We start from the raw sequence: 27,293 nt of genomic DNA, 5'->3' as shown, positions 1-27,293 counted from the left end.
GTCCCGCCGTCACTGGCCACCAGCGGGCAGACAGCCAGGGCTGGGCCAGAGGGGCCTCTGCATCCTCAGGGCCCGCTGCCCCCACCCCCCGACTGCCCGCCCCCGTCACTGATGAGGAGCCCGGGGTCCCAGGCCACCCTGCCCCCGCCCAAGGCCACAGCACACACAGCACGGAAATGGAAGAGTCTGTATTTTGCCTGTCAGTCCCTCCGTCTCTTGGAAAAGCTCAGGCCGGCTCCAGGCCAGGCCTACAGCAGGTCGTAGAAGTAGTCCAGGCCCTGGCCCAGCTCCCAGATGGACAGCCCGACGCCCAGCTCCCTGGCCAGCTCCAGCCGCACCTGCAAGGACTGAAGCAGCGGGAGTGTCAGCCCCGCCCTGCCCGCCTTCCCCGCCATGGGCCACCTGCCGACCCCTGCCCACCACAGCCAAGCTGAGGACCAGGGTTGCTGGGGGAGGGCTTGTGTCTGCTGCCCCCACGCCCAGCGTCAGGGCCCACACGCACCTTCAGCGTCGGGTAGAAGACGACGTGCCTCCCACCACGGCTTCTGCAAGACAGCAGGACCCTCAGTCCGCCGCCGACTGCCACAGGCCTTGCTCCTCCGCACCCCGCCTTCCCCTCCAGCCAAGGCCTCAGGTGCCCCTCCTCGGGCCAGGCCGGCCCTCAGGGGCAGAGGCAGAGCTGGAGGCCCCATTGCCTGGGGCCTCCCCCGGACACTCACTTCTTGTACTCGAAGAAGTGCTCTGCGGCCTGGCTGTCCCACACCATCTGGGGCCGGTGGTCCTTCAGCGTCTGGATGTACCTGGGGGAGGCTGGGCGTGGGTGCGGGGGCCCTCCCCTGCCCACCCGAGCACCTGGACGGGGTGGAGGTGGCCTCTCCCATCAGAGAAGGGGTGAGGCCGCCCGAGGGCAGCAGGATGCGGGGTGTCATCCCCCGATGGTCTGCGGAGTGCCTGCAGCACACCGGGCCAGGTGGAAGGGCCACACGTGTGGCCCAGACACGAAGAAAAGCCAAGAAGCAGGACTATGGGACAGGGTCTGAACACTTGGGCCAGGGCTGCGGCAGCCGGGTCCTCACTGGGGGTAGGGGGAGGACAGAGACCCCGAGAGGCTGCTGAGATGTGAGCAGAGGCCGTGGCCGTGCTTCAGAGCTCACTGCCGCACCCTAAGCTGGCGGCACTGCGTGCGGGTGGAGCGCGGGCCCCACGCTGTGGGCGCAGCACCTGCTAGGCTGGTGGTGCGGGCAGGCGCTCCCGGGGTCAGCCTGGGGTGCTGCAGGAGAAGCAGCAACTTCTGCAGGAGAAGAAGCAACTTCTGCAGTTGCGGGGGAGGTTCGGGGCCAGCCACAGTCCTGAGAATGAACGAGAACCGGGGGCAGCCTCGGCACCACCCTCCCCTGTCCACCCCCCCGGGGGCTCAACAGTCCAGGGCAGTGGTTTCCGGGCCCTTTCAGAGGCCAAGTTGTCCTTGGCCTGCGTCCTTGCTGTGGACACAGCTGCCCCAAGCCCACGGGAGGCCCGGCCTCACTGCCAGGAGCAGGGGTTGAGAACCCCTCCCCGCCCAACAGAAGACACACAGAGGACAGGCCGGTGCCCAAGGTGTCACATGGCCAGGACAACTGGGGTCTCCAGCTCACCCCGTGTCTTCCTGGCATGCAGCCGATGCCTAGTCAGGCCGGAGACCTGCAGCCTGGGCCCAGGGAGGGGGATGCAGGTGCTCCAGGCTGCACCTTGCACATCGGCAGGGGGTCGGGGCTGGACAGAGCAGTGGGAATGAGGTGGTGGCCGTCCGGATTTGCGCCCATGGGGCCTGGGCCAGGAGGAACAGCCACGGCCCCCATCAACCAGCTCAAATCGTCCAAAATTATTGCGTTATACTTAATTAGCACAACGCTCCTGGGATACTTGATGTCACCTGCAGCTTTTGATCCAACATCAGCTACGTGGCTGAGACAGATGTGGGGTGTGCGGAGATGGGAGTGTGGGGAAGGGTGAAGCATCCTGACCCAGCCTGTCCCTGAGCCCCCGAGTCCCAGGGCAGATGCTGGCGGGCAGGTGGCTCTGGGCCCTCACATCTGGGGAGCTCTGGCTGTACACCCCTCCTCCGGGGCTTCCCCTCAAAATGTGCTGGAGGTGGTGAGGCTGCGGCGGTGGCCGAGGCTGGGGTCTCCGTCGGGCTTCAGCCAGACCCCTGAGAGCACCTGGTCCCTCCCCTCTGAAGGCTGAGGCTTGGCAGTACCAGGGCTGGGGCCACACAGGCCCTCACATTCGCCTGGGTGCAGCCCCAGGGATGCGGAGCAGCAGGGTGGGGTGTGAGCCAGGGTGGGGGCGGAGGGTCGGGGTGGCAAATGGCTGCCAGGCAGGTGGTCCAGGAGGAAGAGCAGGGCCACGAGGGCTGAAGGTCAGGGTGGCAGGGGCCTGCCTGGGAGGAAGAGGAAGCCGGGGCGGGGTGGGGGCCAGAGGTGCGGGGATGAATGGAGGGAAACTGTACAGATGGGCCCCGAGCGTTTCCCTGAACTAAAGCGGAAGGCCTTGGCCACATACCGGTTGACTGTTTCCACGAAATATCTGGACAAGACGAGTCCACAGCCAACACAGATTAGTGCCCCAGGGATGGGGTGGGGTGGGGGGTTGCTACCAAGCGTTCCGGAATTGGAGGTGGCGGCTGCACGACCCTGAGAATGGACTAAATGCCGCGCAGGTGTGCGCTTTGCAGTGGGGGGTTTACAGTACGTACTCATACCGCCCCCACTCAAAAAAGTTCTCAGGCTTTGGAGTGAAGGGTTCAAGTAACGGCAGACAGAATCGTAGACGAAGACACACCAAACGGGTCGGTGGAGGATTCAGGGCACTGAGGCGAGGTGCACGTCCCCCAGTTTCCAGAAGGGCAAGCAGAGACCAGCTGAAGAGAGGCGATCAGACTGTGTGAGTGAGGGGGAAGAAGGGAGGCGGGGGAAGGAGGAGGAAGGGGGCGCCCCGCCCCAGGAGGAAAGCCTAGCGAGGCCTCTGCCTCAGCTGGCGGGGCCTGCGATGCCCTGTGATCTCCGCTGTGACCCCACGAGAACTGAAGGGTCTGACGTAATCTGGTCAAGTCTAAGCCACCTGTGTGCCCTGGGTGGAGAGGCCGCTGGCACTGTGAGCCACGGCTGGAACCTGCCCCGGATGGCACCGCTTCTGAGCCGGCCTGAGGACCTGGGTTTGGCACGCCCCGGGGTGTGCCACCTGACTTGCTGGCCCACCTTCTGGGCAGGTGACCTTCCTGGGCACTGAGAAGGGCGGTCCACCCTGACCCAGTTTCCCCTGCAGCCCCTGCAGCATGTGGCCAGGACTCCACGGCCCCTGGTGACGGCCTTCCCAGGCTGGGCCGGAAAGGGGCATGTGGAAGGGGCAGGGCCCCCCCACCGGAGGCCCACACGGGGGGTTCAGTGGGTGCTGCTGCGGGGGAGGCGAGGAGGTGCCCCCCGCCCCCCATCTCTGGGTCCCAGGCCCCCACCTGCAAGCAGCGGGACTGTTCCCAGCTGGGCCTCCAACGCAAGGGCTGGCAGTTACCTTGCGCAGAGGCACTGGGAAAGCGGGCAGGGCCAAAGGTGCACGGGGAGACCCCGGCTGCGAAGCAAGAGCAGGATGCTCAGAGAGGACCAGGACACGCTCTGAGATCACACACGCCAGTGGAGTAGCTAAGGGCCTCAGCAAAGAGTGCGGCGCAGGCATGGAGAAGGCCCGGAGCCCCGGGAGAGTTGCCACGACAGGCAGCCCTGGGACCAGGTGCCACCAGTAGCCCCTAGGCAGAGCGAGACCCCAGCGCAGGACGGCCACACGGAGAGCTTCCCCGAGCCTCTGTGCCCTTGGCCTCTGGTGCCCTGGCCCAAGAAGAGGCCTCTGAGCAGGGGCAGGGGATCTGCCAGACACAGACCACCCTCGGGGACCCATCTGGCCGTGTTCTGCTGGGGCTGGCTCTCCCTGAGGTCCCTGGGAGGCAGGGGCAGGAGGGGCCAGGTGGGTGGGGCTCTGGGTCCCAAAGATGCAGGAGTATGGGTGCCCACTTGGCTTGAGGGCGCTCACGGGGCTAGCCGGGCACACTGGCTGCCAGGGCAGTGGGGGGGCCTCCCAGAATGGGGGCTCGGCAGCCGTGGGGACCCACGGATCAGCACCCAGAACTGCACGTGGGGTGACATGAGCCTGCAGGCAGGGGAGCCCTGGCTCCTCCCGGGGTGTTTCACAGCCACCCAGACTCCTCAGAGTTGGGGAGTGATGAGGCCACGCACACAGGAGCCTGGCCGTGGTCACGATGGGGTCTGCGTGTCACCCAGGTAAGGCGAACAGAGGCTGGGTGGGGGTCAGTGGAGAGCCCAGAATGTGCACAAACAGCCTGCTCTCCGCCCCCTCCCCCCGTGGCAGGCACAGAATGCGGGCCTGGCTGAGGGAGGCCAGAAGGCCTTGCCTGACAGAACCGGCCTCCCGCCCCTGCCTCGGGGTCCTGGCTCCGTGTGCACGGGAGCAGATGGTGAGGCCGCTAATCCCCCCACTGCCTGAGGGGACCGGGGACACCTGCCACAGAAGGCCAGGGTCTCAGCACTGGAGAGGCTGAGACGGGAGGGCAGATAATCCTGGGCCAGGCTGGCCTGGGCTTCTGTCACCAGAAGAGATGGAGAGACTCTGGTGGCCACGGGGCTCACCTGCCCCTCACACCTGGCATGTCATCTGCTCAGGGAACAGAGGCCATTGTCGTGGGTTCCGGGGTAGAGACCGGCTGAGGGGCGCATCCTGGTGAGCTGTGTTTCTGGGGGGGCCGGACCCGGGTGAACACACTCAACCCCTGCAGAGGCAGCCCTCCCCTCTCCCACGGAGCAGGCATCCATCCGGAGGCAGCCTCACTAATAAGCCTGCCCATCTGGTTCCCCAGATCCAAACGATCTGGCCCTGGGAGGGGGAGGGCTGCTGACCAGCCCTGGGAGAGGCCTCTCCCCACAACCCCCAGAGCCCCAAGGCCCTGAGCCCAGGGGTCAACCCCGCCCTGCACGCTGGGGAAGGGCTGGAAGAAATCAGGCTGTGGACAAAGGAGGTCAAGCGCAACCCCAGGGGCCAGCTGGGGGACCCATCCCCTGTCCAAGGCTCACCCAGGGTGCAGGCAGCAGGCAGCAGATGGCCGGCCAGGGCCCTGGGAGGGAGGAGGAAGCGGTGGGGTGGGGGCACTTGGGCCATGGGAGGGTGAAGCCTCGGTGCGGGCTCTGGGTGCTGGGGGTCCTGCGGGGCCCACCCACCACGGGATGAGGAGCGTCCGGGAGCCACCGCCAGATGCACGGTGCCCCCGGCCTGGTCTCACTGCACCGGCCCGACCTCGGTCCCATCCCGCGGGGCGGCTGAGCCCTGGGGAGGAGAGGGGCTCGGCGACGTCCTGGTTCCTCAGCTCAGGCCAGCAGCAGCCCCACCACCCACGCACCAGGGGGACTCCGGGCATCCCCACACCACGGCCCCCCCCCAGATGCCGACGCGACCACTGGGGACAGCAGTCAGCCCTTCCCGGGCCTGTAGACTCCACACGGGCCCCCCTCAACCCCTCCACAGGACAAACTCACCGGGTAGGACCTGAGCGGGCGCCGCTGCCTGACCTCCACGCGCCCGAGTGGGGAGCCACAGCCCTGCCACCCGGCACTCAGCCTGCTCGGCCCCTTGGGAGGCCCTGCTGAGACAGCACCTGCTTGGTCCAGGTGAGGTGGGTGGCGACCTCCAAGAGGTCTGGGCCGGCAGTCCCTGACACACAGCCCAGCCATGTCCCAGGGCCTGGGGGAAGCCTCTCCACCGCCCCTGCACGGTCCCACCTCCCTCCTCTGCCTCCAGGCCTGGCCGTGATCAGTGGCGGCACGTCTGGTGGGGCGGACCCGCTCAGCTGGGGTGGGGCCCGGATGGGGCGATGCAGCCTTCCGTCCCTGGCTGGGTCAGTCTGTATGCGTGTGTACGTGCGCACCTGTGCTCTCGCGCAACACACATCTTCGTAACCAGACTTCCCCCCCTGCCTCCCAGCCCCTCCTCAGAACAGGCAGGGGCCGCGTGGTGCCTTTGTCGCCGGGCCCCACGAGCTGGGTTAATGGCTGCAACAACTCCACCTCGTAAACTACCGCTGGGCCCAGGTTTAGTGAGGAAATTACAGTTCTTCACTCCTCAGGTGGTGCTAGAGATGAACCGTGTCCCCGCAGTTCATATGCTGCGTCCTAACCCCCAGAACCTCAGAATGTGACTATATTTGGAAATGGGGGCTTTAAAGAACTGTTTAACGTCAGATGATTGAGGTGCCCTGGGGTGGCCCTAACCCCACAGGACTGTGTGCTTATAAGAAGAGGAAGTCAGGAGACAGACACACACAGAGCAACGACCCCGTGAGAACACAGGGAGGAGACGGCCGTCTGCACGCCAAGGAGAGAGGCTTAGGAGGACCAGCCCTGCCCACGCCTGGGGCTGGGGACGACGCACTTCTGTGGCTCAAGCCCGGCCGTTGTACCTGTGTGGCGGCCTGAGCAGAGGTGGGTGGCGCCCCAAGGCCAACACCTGCTGCCCTGCCCGTAGGCCCTGGCCGGCAGAGCCGGGGGCTGGAGCAGGTGGGGCGTCGGGTCTCTCTGCCTGTGCCTCACGCGGGTGGCCCTGGCTGCTGACCCTGTCTCTGCAGCGGGAGAAAATGCCCTCCTGCTCCAGCTCCTGAAGCCCTAGCGCCTGGTGCCGGGAGCCTGAGCTCCAGACGCAGCTCCACCCGATGCCCCCCGAGCCGGGCACCCTGTCAGGGACGCTCCCAGGAGCCCCGCGTCCGGAAAAGCTGTGGTGGGGATGGGGCAGCGCACACGGAACAGACAGCAGCTATGCAGGGAGGACAGATGGGCGGGGCGGATCCAAGGCACAGGCACCGGGGGCCGAGAGCCCCTCTGCTACAGGGACATGGGGTAGGCTTGGGCTGCTCCAGGGCAGCGCCTGCTGGCCTGGCTCCCGCCATCCACAGGGCTCCCCCAGCAGAGGGCAGGCGCCGGGGAGGGGGGGCTCCCAGGCCTGCGCTGGAGCCCAGGCCCTACCAGCTGCGTGCACGGGGCAGGGTCAGGGAGGCATGGCTGACTCCGGTGTCCCACCCCTGGAGGGGCCCAATCCGCTCCTCCTTGTGCTGGAGGCAGGGCCTCCAGCACAAAGGGACCCGGGAAACGGGAGCCCCACCCCACTGGGGGGGGCAGGTTGGGGGCAGCCCTCCAGGACCCATGATTCCAGGCACGGGCCAACCCAGCAGCCTCTGTCCCTCCCCCAGGGCGGACCTGAGGGAGTCACTGTGGATGACGGGCATGGATAGCCCGGCGGGCAGCTGGCATTCGGCGCCTGACCCCTGCCTGGGCTGACACGTGTGTCCCTGTGGCGAGCGGGCCTGCAGGTGACCCTGCAAACAGTGGGGAGCAGTGGGCACACGCGCTCCCGTCACGGCCTCGGGACCGTCTCTGCTGATGGAACCAGGTCCCTGAGAGAAGCGTACAACTCTTGGTGTCCAGGGGACGTGACGGCATCCAGAGCGAAAGTAGAGGGTCAGGAACCCCAGATGCCCAACACCTAGCCAAGCGAAACACAGCGTCCAACCCAGAGCAGAGGCCCACAGAGAGCTGGCTCGACAGGACCACGGGAAGGGACAGTGCTGACTGGACCCCTGATGGGCCCAACGCCAGGCAACCGTCCTCACACAGTGCTGAGAGGACACGCAAAGGCTAAGCTCCAAACACACTGCCTGACAAGAGAGCCACTATGACACGTGGGAAGGAAAAGCCCCGGACGAGACGCGACCAAGAAACGGTCTGTGGGCTTGAAGACACCAAGGAAAACTGAACAGAAGAAAACAGGGGCCAAAAAAATAAAATAAGTGTCAGCAGACGGGGGGACAAACAGACTGGCCTAACACGCGAGTACTCATGGGCCTGGAAGAAGGGGAGAGAAAGGGAGGGACAAGAAAAATACTAGAAAAAATAGACTATAATATTCCCAAATATGATGAAAAGGGATAAATGCACAAATCTAAAAATCTCAACGAAAACCAGGAAGAAAAAATGTAAAGAAGCCTACGTGGAGGCACCTGGTAATCACAGTGCAGCGGTGCTCGGTGGTGATACGTGGAGAAACCGGGTGACGAGTGTCTCGTGGGACAGAATGCACGGGAAGATGGCGAGCAACACCGTCAAGGTCCTGGAACAAGCTGGCAACCCAGAACCCCACATCCAGCACAAACATCTCCCCCAAACCCAGCAAGATAAAACGGAAGAGAATTCAACCTAGTAGAAACGCATAGCAAGCAACACAAAGGGCGTCCTTCAGGCTGAAGGAGAGGAGGCGGGGGGGGGGGGGCACCCTGCCGACCCAGGGGACCAGAGGGCGCTGGGACAGCACCCTGCAGGCCTCCTCTCGCCGTACCCCCTCACCTCTGGGAGACGCACACCTCCTGACAGGAGGGCGCCGTGGCAGACGGCACAGGAAGCCACCTGGCATGGGACAGCCGCCGGCTCACCTGGCCCCGATGACGGGCTCGCGGATGTCCTTGGAGGCGGAGTAGTCCATGCCGTAGAAGTTGAGTCCCAGCAGGATCTTGCTCCGCCACTTGGACTTGGGGTCTAGGACCTGGACGCAGGCTCGCACCCAGGACAGCGGTGCGCTGGGGCCGGCCCTGCAGGGCCAAGAAGTGGGTTCAGTGGCCCGCAGAGGGCTCACAGGTGCCCCGTGTGTGGCGTCCACACACGGAGTGGAAAGGACAGCAGCAGACAGGTGGGCCCCTGCAGTCAGCCGAGAGGCTCAGGTGAGGCCCGAGATGGACAGAGGCAGCAGCAGGACACCCCTGGCCACGGGAGCACCTTCTCCTGGGCAGCGAGACAGGCCCAGCACCGCAGCCACCACGTGGCGGCCAGGGTTGCATAGGCGTGGATGGACACCCCGGGATGGCATTCCTCCGGGGGTGCCCGCTGCCCTGTGTCACGTGACCCCCAAAAGGAGAAGGTCGCCCAATGCAAGGCCGATTGCGGGCTTTGGGAAGAAGAGACTGGGCCCTTCATATGCCTAGAACCGAGAGCTGACAAAGTGCGGCCCTGAGCGGGCTCGTGGGAAGCTGGACCTCGCCTGAGCGTCCAGGCCCCCGGCCGGAGGAGCGTCTCTGCACCAAGCCAGAGTGCACGGTGCCCCGGGGTGCCCCCACTCACTGCTGCGCTGTGGAGTAGTCATAGGTCATGAGGCTGAAGCCGTCCAGCACGGGGGCCAGCTGCTCAAGCTCCTTGTGCGTGAACATGCCCAGCTTGTTGGTCCTGCAGTGAGACGGCGTGGTCAGCACACCCAGCTCGCACAGCCCCTCCAGCCCCGCCCCAGCTGACACCTGGGCTCAGCAGAGGGCACAGCAAGCCGGCCGTGCGGGCTCCCAGCTCACGCCCCTTTCGCCCCCTCACCATGAAGACACCTCAGGTCACTCTCCCTGGAAAGTGATCCGGCGCTCGGTTACAGGGCATGGCCTGCAGCTGGGTCCTGACGGGCAGAGCCTGCTGCTGGAGGTCCAGCAGAGAGCCGGCTCCCCTCCTGCCCAGTGACCTGGAGACCGCGATCAGCCACACTCCGGGAGGGCCCATCCCCACGTGGGCACAGGTGCCCCAGGCCAGCCCCGCTTCATCTCAGCTGTGAGCACGGTGCCACAAGCAGAGCACCCTCCCTCCCAAGGCCTCAGGCCCAGGGCAGGCGGGAGCCCAGGTGGCCTGTCTGCTGGACACACCTGCTCCGCTAGCCCAGCCGCTCTGCCTGCAGCAGCCCCTAGGACTGCAGCCTTGTCCCAGGGTGGCGGCGCCCTCTGCCCCCCCCCCCCAACAATGTGAGCAGAGAGAGAACCCCTCTTCTCAGCAACCGCCTCCACTCCCTGGGCAGGGGCACGGGTGGCCCACTGTGTGGACCTCAGCCATGGTCACCGGTTCCACGGGCTCCAGGCAGCCCCGAGATAGCCCACCTGAAGGCTGCCCCACTCCAGCTGAGCAAAGCCTGCCCCGGCCGCCACCTTTGGAGGGAGCAGCCAAGAGGCCAGGCCAGGCCAGGCCCCTCAAGACATGCGGCACCTGTGGGACCTGGGGCCAACGACCCCAGGGCCCCAAGCCCCGCCCCCAAGTGGGACAAAGCAAGACTCAGTGGCGGGCACCTGCCGTGGCAGGGAGCTCGGGGACACACCTGCGGAGCAGATGCTTCATCGGGCAGTGACAGCCATGCTCCCTGTGGCCACACTCCAGACTGGCCCTCAAAGGCAGCTAGAAGACGCCAGGCCCGGCAGACGGCGTTTTCCTCCCGGCTCAGCCCCAGAGATGGAGACGGGCCTGTGTGAGGAGGGCCTGGGGCACCCCAGAAAGAGCGGATGCCCTCAGCTCCAGGAAGATGTTTCCACAATTCAAAAGCTCATCCGTCCCCAGGTGGACGTTCGCTCAGGAACCCACGGACATCCAGCCCTACCATTTCTGGATTCAGTGGCTCACAAGGGGAGTCAGGGCTGCGAGCTGAGCAGTGCAGTGGCCCAGCACGGAGTATGCCCGTGTCTCGCGTCCTGGTCACTGCAGCACCAGGGCCTTCCAGGAGACATTCCCTGCTCAACCGGGAGAGGGGATCCCACCCCCACGGGTCCTGGAAGCGCTGGTACCAAGTGTGAAGGGGAGGCCGGAGAGGGGCAGGACTAAGGCAGGCAGAGGGGCAGGGGGCAACGAACTTTGGGGGGCGGGCACCAGGAGGCCTGCCACCCTGCCAGCCTCGCTCACCCCATAAAAAGAAACCCTCTGCTCAAACCCGCGCAGCACAGCCAACAGCCTCACTTTCACGGGCCGATTACTTCTTAAATGCTCTCAATAACGGCCACGGGGGTCAGGGAGGATGGAGTTTTCCAAGCCCTTCCCCCAGTCACGCTGTTCCAAGCGGCTCGGGGAGGAGGCTGGTGCAGGCTCCCATCCCACATGACTCCCTGAGCCGCCGCCTTTGCTGGTTTCAGCTGCAGCCCCCGTCAGAGGCAGGCTCTGCTCTGTGCGGCCTGCGCCCACCACGCCGGGGGCTGTCGCTCCTACCGGCATCAAGCGTGCGGCCCAAAGGGCCGCAGGGGCTGCCCTGGCCCACCAGCCCCTCTGCTTCCCAAGGCTCTGACCACCTCCTGGCCTCTGGCCACACCTCGTGTCTGGGCGCCTGAGGCTGCCAGGTGCTTCTCACTGAGTCACTGCCTGTCTGACTGCAGGCACCCCTCCCCTCCAGAAGGCCGGCCTGCCCCACGGGATCCTTCACCCCGACACTCTGAAGCTGCCAGAGGTGGGGCTGAGGCAGCGCCCGTGTCTCCTCGGGGCGTTGCAGGATGAGAGGTGGCCCTGGTAGACATCGTGTGGCCTGGCCTCCTCTCTCCACATGGCCACGGACAATGGACACGGTGTGGCCTCTAGACCAGGGGTCCCCAACGCCCCATCCTCGGCCCGCCACTGGTCCGTGGCCTGTCAGGAATGGGCCACACAGCAGGAGGCGAGCAGCGGGCAAACGAGCGGAGCTCCATCCACTCCCCCCCTTGCCGCCCCCCGCCGCCCCCACTACCGCCTGAGCCACCCCCTGCCCATGCAAAAACTGTCTTCCACGAAACCGGTCCCTGGTGCCAAGAAAGTTGGGGACCGCTGCTCTAGACAATTTCCCCTAGACACGAGGAGGCTCGCCCAGACAGGGGGCCCTATAGCCCCGCTCAGAAGGCACAAGGTCTGTCTTCCCTCACCCAGCCTCCTGTCAGCCCCCTCCCCTGTCTGCCTCTAGGGCCTCGCCCCTCCCCAAGACCCCCAGCCCCCTGCCCCTCCTGCTTCACCCACACGGTGGACGCCTCCTCTTCCATCGCCCTAACCGGTGCCATCACAGGGCTTGGCCCCCTCACTGGAGCGGCATGGGTCGGGCATGAGGGCCACAGGCGCACGTTAACCCCTCGCTGCCCCCAACCTGCTGGAGACCCCACCTTATGCGGTGCTGAGTGCCCTGCCCCAGAGAATCCCATACCAGCTAGCTCCCCAATGCTTAAATCCACGGCTCTACCCTCTGTGCCCTCTCCCCTACGGACATCCCCTGACACCACGAAGCCACCCCCACTATGCACCCTCGAGGTCGAGACGCTGCCTATTGAGCTGGACACTCCAGTCCTGCCGCGGCCAGCCTGCTCTGGGCCGACCGCCCTCAGGACCAGGGCAGGCTCCGTGCATGGTCACTGGCCCCGCCACCAGCCACACTGCCTGACCTTGTCAGGTCCCCAGACACCGCGTGCAGGCCCTCCCGCCCAGTGGCCCAGGTGGGCACCCAAGCAGGCGCGTGCAGACGGCAGGCCTGCTGTCGGCCCCCCACTGCTCCCTGTGGGCCCGTCTCCCGGGTCCTGCGGCCTGCTCACTCCCTACAGCACTTCCTGTGCTGCCCCTCCACTGCTGCTCTGCTTGGCAGCACGGGGACCTCCAAAACGCGAGCCCCCGGCCCCCAGATGCCCTATAGGATCGGAGCAGAACCACCGTCCCGCAGGCCCAGGCCTGGCCCCACCCGCCAGAGCGCGGCCCTCAGCGCTCCAGCCTAGACCTCCAGTGTCTTCGCCTGCCCACTGCCCCGCCGAGCCCATGCTCCGGTTGCAGGCCACCCCTGGCCCCTGGGTGATGTCCACGGGGGTCGGCCTCCGTGCAGAGGAGCCCCACCCAGAGAAGGACCCCCACCCATCCCCTTCCTGACTGTGGGGAGATGGGTCTGCCTGAAACCACGGGAAACCACGAGGGTGGCTGCGGCACCCGTCAAGGTGGGCACCTGCCTGTGAGGATGCGAGCTCACCGCAGGGCAGGTCCTGGGAAGGAAGCCAACCCTCCATGCCTGAGACCAGTACTTTGCCGAGGGTTCCGGGAATGCTGGATTCTCAGAAGATTCTCAGAGAAGCCGGGGCGAGAACTAGCTCACAGCCCCCTCAGGAGCGAGGACAGCCCAGGGCCCTGATTCAACCAGCTGACTGGTGCTGGAATGTCGATGGGGGCCGAGCGGCGACCTCGGGAGCAGGGCTCAAGGTCAGGATGGCCGCTGTGCCAGCGGCCCCTGGAGGGAGGCCCCAGACCAAGGCACACAGCAGCAAAGTCACGCTGGCCCTGGCGCCGCACACACAGCCCCTCCTGGGGCTGCTGTTCCCGTGGGGGGCAGCGCAGCCTTTGTGAGGCGACTGATGCTGCAGAAAACCCCAGAAAGACTGTTTACAGCTCCCTGGCTCCTCTGCTGGGCCTGCTGTCCAGAAGCATGACAGAACAAAAGTCAACGACGAGACAAACTCCAAGGCCGCCAGAGCCTCTGGAGAGAGCAGGGCTTGCTCGACAGCCGCGGGGGTGCAGCCCAGGCCTGTGCCCCCCTAAACACACCCCTGGCTGCCAGCAGGGGCAGGCCAGACTGGGCCACAGCTCAGGGGCAGTGCCCAGGACCCATGCCTCCAGCCCTGGCCACGGTCTCCTCCCTCCGGTCACCTCCTCGGCTGCCAGGTGGAGGGCACTTCCACCCCTGGTCACGGCAGGGTGAGAGAGTGGCCCTGGCTCACACCATCTACTTCCGGCCTAGGGAACAGGAGCTCAGGCTAGACACCTGGGCAGAGAGCGCGCCAGACGGAAAGCTGCCCCCCACCTTGCCCCAAGCCCTCCCGCCCTTCCAGGCCAAGGCCAGAGACCAGCCCCTCCATGGGCGTCCGGCCCAGTCACCCCCCTCAACACACACACACACACTCTCCAGCACATGGGCTGGGAATCTGCTCTCTGCACTCGTCAGCAGCTGTGAGGCCCGAGGCTATGGGGAGTGGAGGGGCTGCAAGCAAGGCCCCCGGGTTCCACCCCTGGTCAGGCAACCAACCTCTCCCCAGCTGAGCCTGAAGGGCTGCCCCAGCTTCCAAGGAGCTTGTCTCTACCAACGGCCCCTGATCACAAAGGGCATCCGGGGCTCCACCGGCTACAGCACCCCACCCCAGACCGTCACAGAAACCAGGAGACCCTGGAAACGGGTGCCTGCATCCGCAGCCGAGCCCACAGGCTCTGTGAGTGTCCACCACTCCCGGCTCTTCCAGAACGGGGCCTCCCATCCTAGGAGGACTGTCGGCCCCTGCTGCCACCGGCCCATCACACGCGTGTGTTGCACACAGGAGCACACACGAGGCTGAAGGCCCTGGAAAGGTGGGGAGAAGAGTCGGGTGGGAGGCCAAGGCCCCTGGGCTTGGGTGGGACCACCGCCCAGGCCTCTGGTGACGTGTGGAGGCTCCGGGGGCATGAGTGCCAAGCAAAGGGCAGGCAGCCAACTTGGGAGCGGCAGGTGCCTGCTGTGGTGGCCGTGGCCCTGGCCTCGGAGCGCCCACAAGCTCCTCTGTGTGGGGCTATCAGCCTGTTGAGTGTCAGGGTCGCCAGATAGCTCAGGTCCCAGAATTGCCCATCTGCTCCTGTTAACTGGCCCGCGCTGCAGAGCGAGTCGACAGCCAGGAGTGACAAGATGCATGGACAGTGGTCCTTCCAGAGCAGTGCACTGACGGCCCAGGCTGCCCCAGGAGCCAGCGGAGACCAGGCAGAGTGCAGGCAGCACCCCTGGGCCTCCGTGCACCATCGACCTGCCACTTGGCTCCGGGCCTGCCCTCAGTCCTCACTTTGTGATCTGGCCTCCTCCATGCCCAGCACAGGCTGGATGTGGGAGTCAGGCCATCTGACTGGGCACTCGGGCCCTGCACCTCCCTGTCCCGGGGGTTCTGGGAGAGCTGCTTCACCGGGCTCTGTGTCCTGGCGTCTGCAGGGCTGCAGGTGGCTGTGAGGGGGGCTGGGCCGGCTGCCGCCCTGGGGTGGGAGGTCAGGGCCACCTGGGCACAAGGCCTCATCAGTGGAGACGCCCCCAAGCCCTCATCTCAAGGCAGGAGATGAGCAGCTGGGCTAAGTGGCGGGAGCCCTGACCTCCTGGGGCCTAAAGCGGCACAGGCCCTGCACCACAGTGCCTGGGGCCTGGCCAGGAACCAGCGGGAGTGGGGAGCGGGTCTAAACAACAGCTTCCAGTGCTCAGGTGTAAGGACGCAGCCTTGACTGTTGACGCATGAGGGCGTGCTGAGGCCACCGAGGTGTCCGAATGTGCTGATGAGGACCCCGTCCACACACGCGGTGGCCAGTATGTACCTGGACGGGGCTGGGCGGTGACCAGGAAGGGCCCCCTGGCCGAGCAAGCGTGGCACTTACCCAGGGGCGATGGCGGGCGGAATGACCAAGAAGGCCAGCAGCCGGGCCTGGTGCAGCGCCTCGGCCATGTGGGTGAGCAGGTGAACGAGGCCCCTGCAGAGACACAGAGGACAGGTCAGGGCAGCAGGGCCAAGGCCTGCTGCGGGCAGACGCCCCCCACGGCCACTTCTGCCTTAGAGGTACGGGCTCCAGGGGGGATGTACCAGGGGGGCTTGGCAGACACCGCGGGGATCACCCTCCAACTCAATTGCCTGCCCAGCCCCCATCCTTCCTCTGACTCAAGCCCCCTCCCTCCCCACAAGAGCAGGGTGGAGAGCAGAGGGGGGTCAGTGTGGTGCCCCATCACCTCTGGACCCTCTCAGACACACAGCCGGGCAGGGAGTGAGGAAGGACCCATGTGAAGCTGGCATGCTGGCCTGCTGGCAGCCAGGTCAGCCTGGGCCACAAAACGCCTCAGGCCGTGCTGAGGGCCCTGCTGCACCTGGGAGGTGCCTTGAGATGAGGACCTGGGGGCAGCTCCACTGACGAGGCCTTGTGCCCAGGGGGCCGCCCCAGCCCCCTCGCTCAGCCATCCCTGGCCCTGCAGACACCCGGACACAGAACTCTGTGCGCCTCGGCCCCAGGGGGAAATGAGAGGGCACTGGCGTGTGCTCAACTGGGAGTGCCTGGATGCGGGGGAGGAGCTTCTCTGCGGGCAGCGGGCCACCAGGCAGGGGGCAGAGGACACAGCAGCATCACGGGGTCGCCTGGACCCTAGGTGTGTGGGAGGTGGCAGTATCTCAGAGCTGGCAGGCAGCATGTCTGGCGGGACAGTGGCTCTGGCACAGCCTGGGAGCACTCGTCAGGACACCCCAGTCCTGCAGGCCATCGTCACTGCCTGGGAGGCTGTGGACCCAGTGACCGACCTGGGTCCTTCACTGCAGCCTCTCAGGAGCCACCTCCGTCTGGAGAACGGGCAGCAAGTGCCCCCTCCACTACCAAGTGCAGGAAGGTCAGAGGGGCTGTCCCAGCCCCCAGCCCCAGAGCAAGTCTGCAAAGAGCAAGGGGGGTGGTGCAAGCACGGCTGCCGGTCATCCAGCCAAGGCTGCCATGGGGGCCGGTGTGCACTGATCACTGGACTGTGGCAGCCTCTCAGAGCCTCCCAGGCGGCCCCTGCTCAGCAGGAGTGATCCTGGGCCAAGGTCACTCCGCTCTGGCTTTGACTGTAGGTGGTCAGGGGCGCCCTCGCACGTGCTCCCCGCACATGGGCTGGAGGGGATCGGCACCTCTGAGGCCAGAAGCTGTCAGCACCTGTCACTGTTGGGTACCTTCCTGGCTTCTGGAACCACCCAGGGGATTGCCTCTCTGTGAGAAGGGGGAGGTGGCCTCATGGCCTGGGGGAAGCACCTGCTCCGCGGGGACCAGGGGCGGTCTGCTGGGACGGAGTCCCTGGGGTTTCCCCTCGCCTGCCTGCCCGCCCACTCGCCGGGTGTGAACACAGGAGACGGGCCTCTCGCCAGCGCCAGGCAGCCCCGCACGCTCCTCCCCGAGAGGCTTTCACGGGAGAGCCTGGGGTACCCGCAGCCCAGGGTGGCACGTGGACAAGGTGCCATTGTCTTGCATCACACCAAACAGGCCTTTCCAGGGTGACCTGGCACTTCGGGTAGGAAACAGATGCCTAAAGAGGGTGACGGGTGGGCACAGGAGCATGGACGCCCTGTCATGCCTGCCATGGCCAGGCCTGTCCTGGGAAGCAGCTCCCAGGCAGCAGTGTCCAAAGCCATCTACCAGGCTGGCCAGTCTCCGCCCTCCTCTGGCCCCCCCCGCCCACCCCCTGCCAGGAGCCCCCGGGGTGCGGAGGCGCTGCCAGCTGCTCTGGCACCTCCTTGCCCAGCTGCACACCCTCCTCAGAAGGTGCCATAAGGTCTCCTCAGCAGGGCCACCACCCAGCAAAGAGGGAGGCAGAGCCGGGGGGGTGGGGGGATAGTCTCTTGGCCAAAAGCCAGGGCCCCTGATGTGCAGGTGCCGTGTCGGCTCCCGACAGACATGGGTATCCCCCATGCTCTCAGCCTGGCTGTCTCCACCCATCCTCCTCCTGAGCTCCAGCCTTGGGGCCCTCCCAGGGCATAAGTGGACAGAGGGGGAGCCTTTCAGAAGCATCCACTGGGGCGGGGGTCTGCGTACCAAGAAGCAGGCACCATGGCTGGGGGCCTGGGCCCAGGCCACCCCTGTTCCTGAGGCCAATAGCGGGGTCTCCCTACCCCCACCCAGGCAGAAGCCAGGCGCAGCTTCCTCTGGGCCTCAGGCAGGAGGCCTGTTCCCCCTGCACAGACCCCTTGACAATGCGCCTCCCCCTGCATTGAGAAGCAGGAGACCCCATGGACGCTGTCTTTGAGCAGGCACAGCACCGCCTGCAGCTGTGGGACGGTAGAAGAGGAGCCCTGCCCAGGGCTCCCCCCGGGGTCTGGCACATGCGGAGAAGTGGGGGCTCAGGTGCAGGAAAGGAAGCGGACAGCCAGTTCTGGAACCGGCTGCAGCCTGTCCTGCCCCGGAACCAGCCGCTGGGAGGCACCTAGCACGCAGGCCACCCCAGGAGGAACTCAGTCTCTCCTCCGCCTCCTGTGGGGCTGACCCCATGGCCCTGACAGAACCAGGGGCAGTGGCTCCTGCAGGGGACCTGCCCTCCTCCCGCCCTGCAGGGTCACTCTGGCCATGAGCCTCAACACGCAGGGTAGATGCTGCTTCGAGGGGACCATGCGGCACCCTCCCAGGCCGGCTGATGCAGAGCCTGTGGGCCTGGGCGGCAGATTCCTTTCCCAGAGGACTCCGTTGCCACCTGCTCCAAGGGCCCCTGGCCCTGCACGGCCGCCTCTTCTCAAAGTCCCCTGGAGGCTCCACCAGGCCAACCATGTGGGCATCTCAGCTGGCCACCTGCCCGCAGCTGCTCCCGGGCCTCTTGGAGCCACTGTCCGACTTTCTTGGGGTGCCATCCCCACCCCCAGGGGGAGACTGTGGGAAACAGGCCCTCCTCCCACACGAGGTCCCCCCACATCCTTCCTCCAGCCTCTTCCTGACACCTGGGGGCCCACACGCCACCCACAGCCCACTCACGCATGCTTCTGGACCAGCAGCTGGTTCCAGACTTCCACCACCAGGCCGTCAAAGTGCTGGCTCTGAGAGGAACAGGAGCTGGTCAGGAGGGTCCCAGGGGAAGGGGTGGGAGGGAGGCGCAGAGCCAGCCCTGCTTCCTTCCTCCCACCCAACCAGGCCTCAGCCCGAGGGCCAGGTTGCAGGCCTGGAAGCCCCCCTCTGAAGGAGGCGGCGTGAGGGTCCCCAAAGAAGCCAGGAGCAGAGGAGCTGGGGCTCTCCTGTGCCCCAACCACTGGTGTGCCTCCCCCAAAGCTGACCCCAGGGTCCTGAAGGGTTCTCCCCGCCCTGCAGCCCAGCACCAGCTACCAGGATGGGTTCCCTCCCAGGAGGGTAGCCGGCAGCTGGGCACTGCCCAAGCGAAGCCCCTTCCCCCATGAAGCATGGTGGCCACAGGGAGCCCAGGGCAGCTGGTGGTGGTCGTGCAGGCACCGGGCGTCACCTTGGCCACCTGGACGACGGTCCTGCTGAGCTCCTCTATCTCGTCCTCGCTGTCCAGGACATTCTGAAAGTCCTCGTACGTCCAGTCCTCGAACCGGAGTCGAGGCACTGGGGACAGACCCGCAGAGACTGTGACCCTCTGTGCCGGCCCTGCACACAGGCTGGCCCTTGGCCTCCAGAGCAGAGTGGCCACAGCCAGCCTGGGTACCCAGTGTGGTCATCCCAGTGCAAGGCGGCTAGGCGAGAGCGGGGCACCAGGGGGCGCTGGGGAAGGACGGAGGTGCGCACCCTCTCCTCCCGACACACCAGGCCCCCGAGTGCCCAGATGCTGGCTCGTCCGGCTCCTTGCTGCCTACCTCTGGCTGGACTGTCCTCTACCAGCTCCCTGTTGACCCAGCTGCAGGCCCCCTCCCGGCCCCCCAGCTCCTCCTGCTCAGCTGTTATGTGCCCCTGGACCCCAAGCCTCCCTCCCCGAACCCCACTGCACTGTGCAATGGGCCTCTCCCTCGCCAGCCATGAGCTCCAGGACGGGAAGGGCAGGGTGAGCGTCACCCTTGGGCGCAGCCCCCAGGGGCCCTCGATAAACACTCGTGGGTGAATGAAGTGATGGGAGGGCAAGACCACAGGTGAAGGCAGGCTGGTCTTGGTGGGCTGAGCTGGGTGGGCAGGAGGGCCACAGGGCTCAGGCTGGACTGAGGGCCATGAATGCTGGGCTGGGGCGGCCTCATTTCTGAGCCGTTGGGAGAGTGACTGACATGCTAGGCAGCATAGCCTGGGTTAGCAGGCAGGCGTGAGGACCCTGGGGCCACTCACCCACCCACAGGGAGCTCCTGGACCTCCACCCGGAGTATATGGCCTAAGGGCCCACAACCCTGACCCCGCAGGCCCACTGGACTCACCCACACGTAGGCCCTTGGCCTGCTTCCTGACTGTGCGCATCCACCCTGTGGGACGTGGAGAAGCCAGTCAATGTGGGGACACAGCGCCCTGCCCGCGTGAGGACTTGACCTACCCGCCAGGAGGAGAACAAAGGGAGCGGGGCAGGGGAGAGTGTGCGGCCCTGCACTGCCCCTCCTCCCAACTGCAGGACAGCCAGGGCAAGTGGCCGCTCCAGGGGCGATGACCCCGAGGCGCCTGGGACCATCTCTCAGAGCTGAGCGGCGTCCAGAGGGCAGGCACTGATGCTGCCCGCCGTGCCTTCCAACACACTGCCCTCCCAGCTCGGCGAACCCCACCACCAGCTAGCACCTCCTCTCTCTGAACCCCAAAGGGAGGGCATCTGCGCAAACAGGTGCAAGACACGGCTGTCAGGACAGCCAGGCCTCGCCCCCTCCTGGACACTGTCTTGGACGCCTCCTCCCTGGACACCACGTACAAACCCCCAAGGGCAACAGGGATGCGGGTCAATGCCAGGTAGTCATCACGCTCGCATGCACTCACACCCTCCCAGACCCCTGGGGCGAGCGCCGACGAGCGGCGGGGCAAAAAGCACCTTGGTCCACGTCGTCAAGGCCCGTGACCTCAAACATCTCGCGGCCGTGCCTCTTCAGCTGCAGCCACACGGGCGCAATGTGGGTGAACTTGCCCCCGAAGATCTTGGCGACATCATAACCGTGTCTGTTCCACTGGCAGAGAACGGAGCATGGGTGAGCCTGCTTGCAGCTGGGGCAGAGGGCCTGAGAGCCACCTTGGGATGGGGTCACTGCAAGGCTGCCCGTGCCACGGGGAGGAGGACGCTTGGCGCGATCTCGGCCACTTCTCTGGGAGGCATGGCTCCTGCCGCACCCCCATGGCGGCAGAGGCCAGGGGAGGTGAGAACGCAGACAGACCCGAGCAGCCACCTTGCCCTCGGGACCTCCCTGCCCACCCCAGAGCCCAGCTTACTGGCGTGACGTAGCCCAGGATGTCCCCAGCAAAGTGCCTTTTGTGGGCCTTCGCTGAGCAGTAGCTGCGATGCTCAAGAACCACATCCTCGGCTCTGAGGTCTGTCACCACCAGACCCCGCTCATGGACGGGCTTGCCTGAAAATTGAGTCTGAAACAGAAGGATCAGGGAGGAAGCTGTGAGGGTTCGTCCCCAGGCAGAAGCCCAGGGACAGCAGCGGTCCTCTTGTTCAGCAGGGGTGTGTCCCAGGATCAACATGGAGCTGCTAACTAGACCGCAGGGAAAGGCCTGCCTTGAGGAGCTGACAGTCCCCGAAGACTCACTCTGCCTCCCCAGGGCTGCCCCAGAAAAAAGGCACAAAGACACAGCCAAACCCAGCACGGCTCTTGTCTGATTTGCTCAGTGAAGCAGGGAAGAGCGCAGAGGTCGAAAGAAACAGAAGGCAGGGGGAGGGCGGAAATGTAGCACGTCACAGAAGGCCAGCCCAGCGGGGGCGGGCGCCCCCTCGGGCCCCAGCACCACAAGCTGCCTCCCACCGAGGCCAGCCAGCCAGAGCCCTGGGGCAGGACAGCGCAGGCTGCCCAGAGGCCAAGCTCTCGGCTCACAGCCCCAGTGGGCAAGGAGGCACGATGGCTCAGCCCTCTGGCCCATCTCCAGACTGCCCCTACCTTCTCCAGCAGCGTCTTCGAGGCAGCCTTTTTGGCATCTGACTTTGACAGGGTGGCGTGAACAGAGCCGCAGGCCAGGGCAAGCCAGAGTGTGCCAAGGAGCACCCTCATGGTGGGCGTGTCACAGCAGGGTCCAACCTCGGGGTCCAGGGGGCTGCAGAGAGAGCAGAGCCCGTGGAGACCCCCAGCAGGCAGGGTGTCCCCTCTGCCTACTGCAGCAATGATCCTAACGGTGCCTGGGGCCTCCCAGCACTAAGGTGGGCACTGAGCCAGCCCCAATGGCCAGAGTCCAGCTGTCAGCACTGCTGGGCCCTGGCACCCCTCAGACACCCAAGGAAGCCCCACTGCCTTGGGGCTGCCCTAACCACAGCCGGCCAACTAGGAAAAGATTGGCTCTCCACCCCCCTCAAACCCCAAACTATTCTGGCTATGAGCTACTGGCTTAAGTGCAAAATATCAGAGCCATGGAAAGGGCTAGAAAAAAACATGGGTGCCTGCGTATGTAAATTCAGGGACAGGGGCTGGAGAGGGGAGGCTTTTCCACCTAAGTCAGCAACAGTAAAGGTTATGATAGGAAACATCAATAGAGTTTACTACGTCAAAATGTGAAGCTTTCACTTAAGAAACAAAAATCAAATTTATTTATTTGCTTTTAAAAAATATTTATTTATTTAGGCTCTGCATGGTCTTAGTTGGGGCACGCGGGATCTTCGTCGTGGCATGTGGGACCTTTTAGTTGCAGCATGCAGACTTCTCAGTTGAGGCATGTGGGATCTAGTTCCCTGACCAGCCATTGAACCCGGGCTGCGGCATAGGGAGCACGGAGTCTTACCCACTGGACCACTGGGGAAGTCCCAACGAAAAGCAAATTTAAAGAAATAATACGCAAAACAAGAAAATACTTAGAACATACTTGACAACGAATTTCTATTCCTTATCTACACATAACATGCAAAGAACTCTAACAAACTAAAAATAAAAGACACTCCAATAAAAAATGCCCCGCTATAGGGGCTTCCCTGGTGGCGCAGTGGTTGAGAGTCCGCCTGCCGATGCAGGGGATGCGGGTTCATGCCCTGGTCCGGGAGGATCCCGCATGCTGCAGAGCGGCTGGGCCCGTGAGCTGTGGCTGCTGGGCCTGCGCGTCCAGGGCCTGTGCTCCCCGACGGGAGGGGCCGCGGCGGCGGTGCGAGGCCCGCGTACCGCAAAAAAAAAAAAAAAAGCCCCCGCTATAAAATACAGAAAGGACGTGAAAAGGTGTAATACAAAGAGACACCCCATAATACAGACCCGCCCCATAACACACAGACCCCACCCCCACCCCCAAGCCACAGAACCAGCACTGCAGCATCACCAGCAACCAGAGGAATGGAAGCTGAGATAAGACAAGGAGCTGTGCGTTTTGGTGTCGTTCCCCCGCCCCCAGGCACTGGCAAGGACTAACAGAATGATTGGACCTGAGGACCTGGGGCAGCTTCACTCTCAGAGCTGTTCCTGAGAATTCAAGTTGATCAGACCTTTTCGGGTGACAACCTGCTCACAAATATTATACTTTCCAACATGTCTTTTTTTTTCAAAAATCCCACTTTGGGGGACATCCCTCTTATGTCGAAAACACTCGAAGATGCTCACTGCAGCGCTGTTTAATACCCTGCACTCCCAGATGCCAGAATACAGAGGGCACCACGGTGCTCACGACCCCCTAGTACAAACGTCACAAAGTGCACATGCACGGCAGGGTCTTGTTTATTTATTTATTATAAATTTATTTATTTATGGCTGCGTTGGGTCTTCGTTGCTGTGCGCAGGCTTTCTCTAGCTGTGGCGAATGGAAGCTGCTCTTCGTTGCGGTGCGCGGGTTTCTCGTTGCGGTGGCTTCTCTTGTTGCGGAGCACGGGCTCTAGGGGCACAGGCTTCAGTAGTTGTGGCATGCAGGGTCAGTAGTTGTGGCATGCGGGTTCAGTAGCTGTGGTGCACAGGCCCAGCTGCTCCGCAGCATGTGGGATCTTCCCAGACCAGGGCTCGAATCTGTGTCCCCATTGTTGGCAGGCGGATTGTTAACCACTGAGCCACCAGGGAAGCCCTCCACTTCATTTTTAAGATACTGGTTTTAATTCATCAAACCTGAGTCTGCTCAGTGACGTGCAATTTGAGAAATGCTGACCATCGTGCCCTGAGCGACCATCACCAACACCCAGCAGGACCCCGAGCCGGCTGTCCCGTGAATAGAATGCTGCCGTCCCCACGGCGCGGGTAAGGAAGGTCCTTCACAGATTCTCGCCTGTGAGCACAAACTTTGGAGCTAGCTGTGTTCCTGCGGGGAGGGCCGAGTGCACTTGGAAGTGAAGGCGGCATAAGAGCAGGAAGACCCCAGCCCCGGCGGACGTTAACCTCGGGTTCTGTCCACACTGTAGGCCACCGTCTTGTTCCCTCAGCGGAGGAAGCCCGAGGCAGCCTACCATGCGCAGGGGGAGCGGAGGATACTAGCGGGTCGAAGTCAAGAAGGAGCCAGCCCGGTGCGGCCCATCGCGCCCCGGGTCCCGGCCCCACGCCGGCCACGCCACGTACTGCCGCTCGCGCCCACAAGCTCCCGCCCCGCGTCCTTCGTCCACACCAGGTCTTACACGCACTCACTCACATCCGCTCTCACATCCCCTCTCGTCCACACCCGCTGTCACACCCATTCACACACCGCCTCTCGTCCACACCTGCTGTCACACCCCTTTCTCGTCCACACCCGCTGTCACACTCACTCTCACACTCCCTCACACACACCCGCTCACACCACTCCCTCTCGTCCACATCGCTGTCACACCAGTTCTCCCTCGTGCCGCGCCTCCTGCTCTCACACTCATCCCCCGCGCGTTCATTCCGCGGAGGGGAACGGAGGCCGTAGGAGGCGGTGAAATAGACGCCGGAACGCGGGACGCGGACGCCACCCTGGCCGGCCGCCACTCACCTTCATGTCCCGGAGACCGGCCTGACCACCTTCTAACGTTGCCGGAAGACGCTCGCGAACGCCGTCGGAAGTCCCGCCTCAGAAAGCCCGCACGCCGCCGCCGCCGCGCCACGCCAGCTTCCGGGCCGTCGCCACGCAAGGCACGCTGGGGGCGGGGCCGAGAGGGAGGGTGGGGGAGAGCCGAGGGGAGGAGCCTGGACGGGGAGGGCGGGGCCGGGGCAGAGGGGCGGGAGTGGGGGCGGAGCGAGATCGAGGGGCGGAACCGGGGCGGGGCGGAGCCTGGTGGACAGGGCGGGGTTGATGATGTGGGCGGAGGAGGCTAAGGGGCGGGGTGGGCCCGGGCCAGGCCGGGCAGTGCGGGGAAGCGGGCGGAGAAGAGGAGTCCCTCCCGGGGCGGGTGGGGTCCAGGCTTGGGCGATGGGAGGACTGAGAGGCGGTCGCGCGCTCCGACCCCGGCCTTCCGCGTTCCCCGGACTCTCCCGGGAACCTAACATCCTCGCTCGACAGCTGGCGCGGGGGTCTGGGTTCGGGGGAGCGCTCGGTCCCCACGCCCCGGCAGCGCACGCTCGGTGGAGGACTGGGCTGCCGGTGCGACGTCCGCGTTGCGACCACGTGGGTGACCACCAGGGCGCGCCGTGGGTTCCAGGGCCGCGCAGGTTCGACTTCCGGAATTATACGTTCTCTCTTGAACGCGGGAATCGCCTCTCCAGGCTTTATACTCCTACCGCCTGGTGGCCGCCCGCCAGCCTAGCCCTCCTCCGTCAGCCCCCACGTCTCCCTGCGTGAGCTCTTCTCACTCTTTGGTTTTGGTCACCATCCAGGGGCCGGTGGTGCCCACAACGCTGTCTGGAGCAGGGACACGTGCTCCAGGCCCTCTGGATGGTCCCTGAACATCGTAAATCCCATATATTCTAGAGTCAGTGCTCTCTCTGTCCTCGCCTCCAGGAGCTGTGGCACTTCTCACATGCAAATCCCACAAAGCTGGAACCCTTCAGAGGCTAACAGTAACCCCCCCGCCCCAACCTTTCAGCCCCAGCAAGGGGAGTCAGTGTGGATTGAGGGCACAGTGGCCAGCGGTTTTAATCACAAGGCATTTTACACCTGATACATGCTGACAGATCCTCCCCCCATCCCTAGCTGTTCCCAGCAGTTTCCTGCAGAAAACCGCATAGCCCGTCCCTGCTCGGCCAGCCCTGGGACCTGCTGCAAGGCTGTTTCCCCATTTCTGCTGCACAAGAGGCTACTCCCTGAACTGAACTTCGTTCTCTTTCTTCCTACTCAGGTTTCCTTCTTTCTCTTCCTCCTATCTCTGCCAGACGACCCCCACGGTCTTCCCAGGGGCTGGGGGCTGTTGGGTGTGATGACGCATGTCACGTACCAACCGTCAAGTGTCACTGGGCATCTCTGCGTTCCTGGCACCCAGCTCAGCCCTGAGGCGTGACCTGTGGGTAGTGACCCCAGGTCAGGCAGAGCTCTGGAGAGGGCCCCAGGAGGCAATGCTGGATGCAGCCCTAGGAATGCCAAGGACGTCCCAGCAAGGGCAAAGTTCTCTTAGTGAGGAAAACATTTAATTGCCTTAGGATCCCTTGAGAGCAGAGATATTTGGAGCTAAAGAACTGCAAAGTTGGACTTCTCTGGTGGTCCAGTGGTTAAGAATCCACCTGCCAATGCAGGGGACATTGATTTGAGCCCTGGTCCGGGAAGATCCCACATGCCATGGAGCAACTAAGCCCGTGCGCCACAACTACTGAAGCCCGTGCGCCCAGACCCTGTGCTCTGCAACTAGAGAAGCCATCGCAATGAGAAGCCTGTGCACCTCAACGAACAGTAGCCTCCACTCGCCGCAACTGGAGGAAGCCCAAGCGCAGCTACGAAGACTCAGGGCAGCCAAAAATAAATAAATAAATAAAAATTTTTAAAAATTAAAAAAGAATTGCAAAATCCACTCAGGGTTCACTCTGGTCCAGCACGGCAGACCCCAAGAGCAGGCAGGAAGGAGGGACAGGGAACCTGGCGCCAGCCCCCCTCTTCAGAGCCCCCACTGGGCAGGGTTTGGGGGTCTTCAGAGTTGTGAGCACAAAGCTGTCAGCCTCCCAGCTGGCAGAGCTGGTGCCAAGGGTCCCCAGCACCTAGATTGAAAGCTGACTTCTTTAAATGGGTCCAGCCACAGGAAGATTTAGAATGAGGCATAGGAAGGTTTAAGAGAATCTGAACCAAAGTGTTATTAGCATTTACAGATGAAGTGAAACTTGAACACATTTGGTAGTGCATGTTTCTGGAACATTTGAGACAACTTGGGGTTCACCATTTAAAATATTTAATCTATTGAGTGTATGAGTTCTTGAAGCACCCGAGATTTTGTTGTCAGTTCAGACAAGCTAGAGTACATAAATGGAAGTGAAAGATACTTAATTTATAAATTCAGTTTGAAATGCTGAAAATGCTTGAGTTTGTCAATGGGACCAAATATTATGCAGAGGCACCTTAAAAACAACGATACGATCTGCTAGGCTTATGAAGGGAATATGGGCTTGTAAAACTGAACTTAGCAGATTAAAAAATTAGGTTTTGAAATTATAACTTTAATAAATCGAATCCTAATTATTTAAATTTAATGTAAATCTGAGTATAAACTCCTCGCTCAGGCCCGAAACCCTAACCCTCAGCCCCCATCCCTGGCCCTCCCTCGGGCCCTGGCAGCCTGAAGAGCAGCCTGCCCTGCCAGGTCCAGGCTCTGAGCTGTGAGCCCAGGTCTGGCCCACCCTTGCTCCATCCTCCTCCTTGCCCCCTGCCTGTTGCAGTGGGCACCAGAGGACACACAAGGGTAGATACAGGCCCCATGGAGCAAGAGGGCCTTCAGAGGCAAGCTGTCCTGCTAACACTGGGCCCCTCCCCCATGTTCTGGGGACACCTGCAGGGCCATAACACCCCACCTCGGGGGCACCTGGCCAGCCGAGGATCCCCAGTCTGAGGCTGCCTCTCCAGGAGGGC

At 64.0% G+C, this 27,293-nt stretch overlaps 1 protein-coding gene across 5 annotated transcripts; it reads right to left on the bottom strand.

The window, feature by feature from the left end:
* Window positions 1-173: 173 nt before the first annotated feature.
* CHID1 (chitinase domain containing 1) lies at window positions 174-24,431 on the bottom strand. Of its 5 annotated transcripts, none has more exons than XR_010841323.1 (13): window positions 24,303-24,409; window positions 21,344-21,497; window positions 20,676-20,825; window positions 20,284-20,416; window positions 19,691-19,735; window positions 18,793-18,899; window positions 18,315-18,376; window positions 15,225-15,317; window positions 9,195-9,296; window positions 8,427-8,668; window positions 720-800; window positions 503-545; window positions 174-347 (listed from the first exon to the last, which is right to left on the bottom strand). XR_010841323.1 is itself a non-coding variant. In XM_059070409.2 (13 exons), exons 2-13 carry the CDS (start codon window positions 21,452-21,454, stop codon window positions 249-251), a joined length of 1,182 nt encoding a protein of 393 aa, XP_058926392.1. In that variant the 5' UTR covers window positions 21,455-21,497; window positions 24,303-24,431; the 3' UTR covers window positions 174-248. The 5 variants fall into 5 exon arrangements, 3 of the variants coding, with proteins under 3 accessions (XP_058926392.1, XP_066893976.1, XP_066893977.1); XR_010841322.1 differs by having other exon boundaries at window positions 720-1,349; window positions 8,513-8,668; XM_059070409.2 differs by having other exon boundaries at window positions 8,513-8,668; window positions 24,303-24,431.
* Window positions 24,432-27,293: the final 2,862 nt, after the last annotated feature.

The sequence above is a fragment of the Kogia breviceps genome, chromosome 7, assembly GCF_026419965.1.
Source record: "Kogia breviceps isolate mKogBre1 chromosome 7, mKogBre1 haplotype 1, whole genome shotgun sequence".
Taxonomy (NCBI): Eukaryota; Metazoa; Chordata; class Mammalia; order Artiodactyla; family Physeteridae; genus Kogia; species Kogia breviceps.
This window is presented reverse-complemented; position numbering and strand designations above follow the sequence as displayed.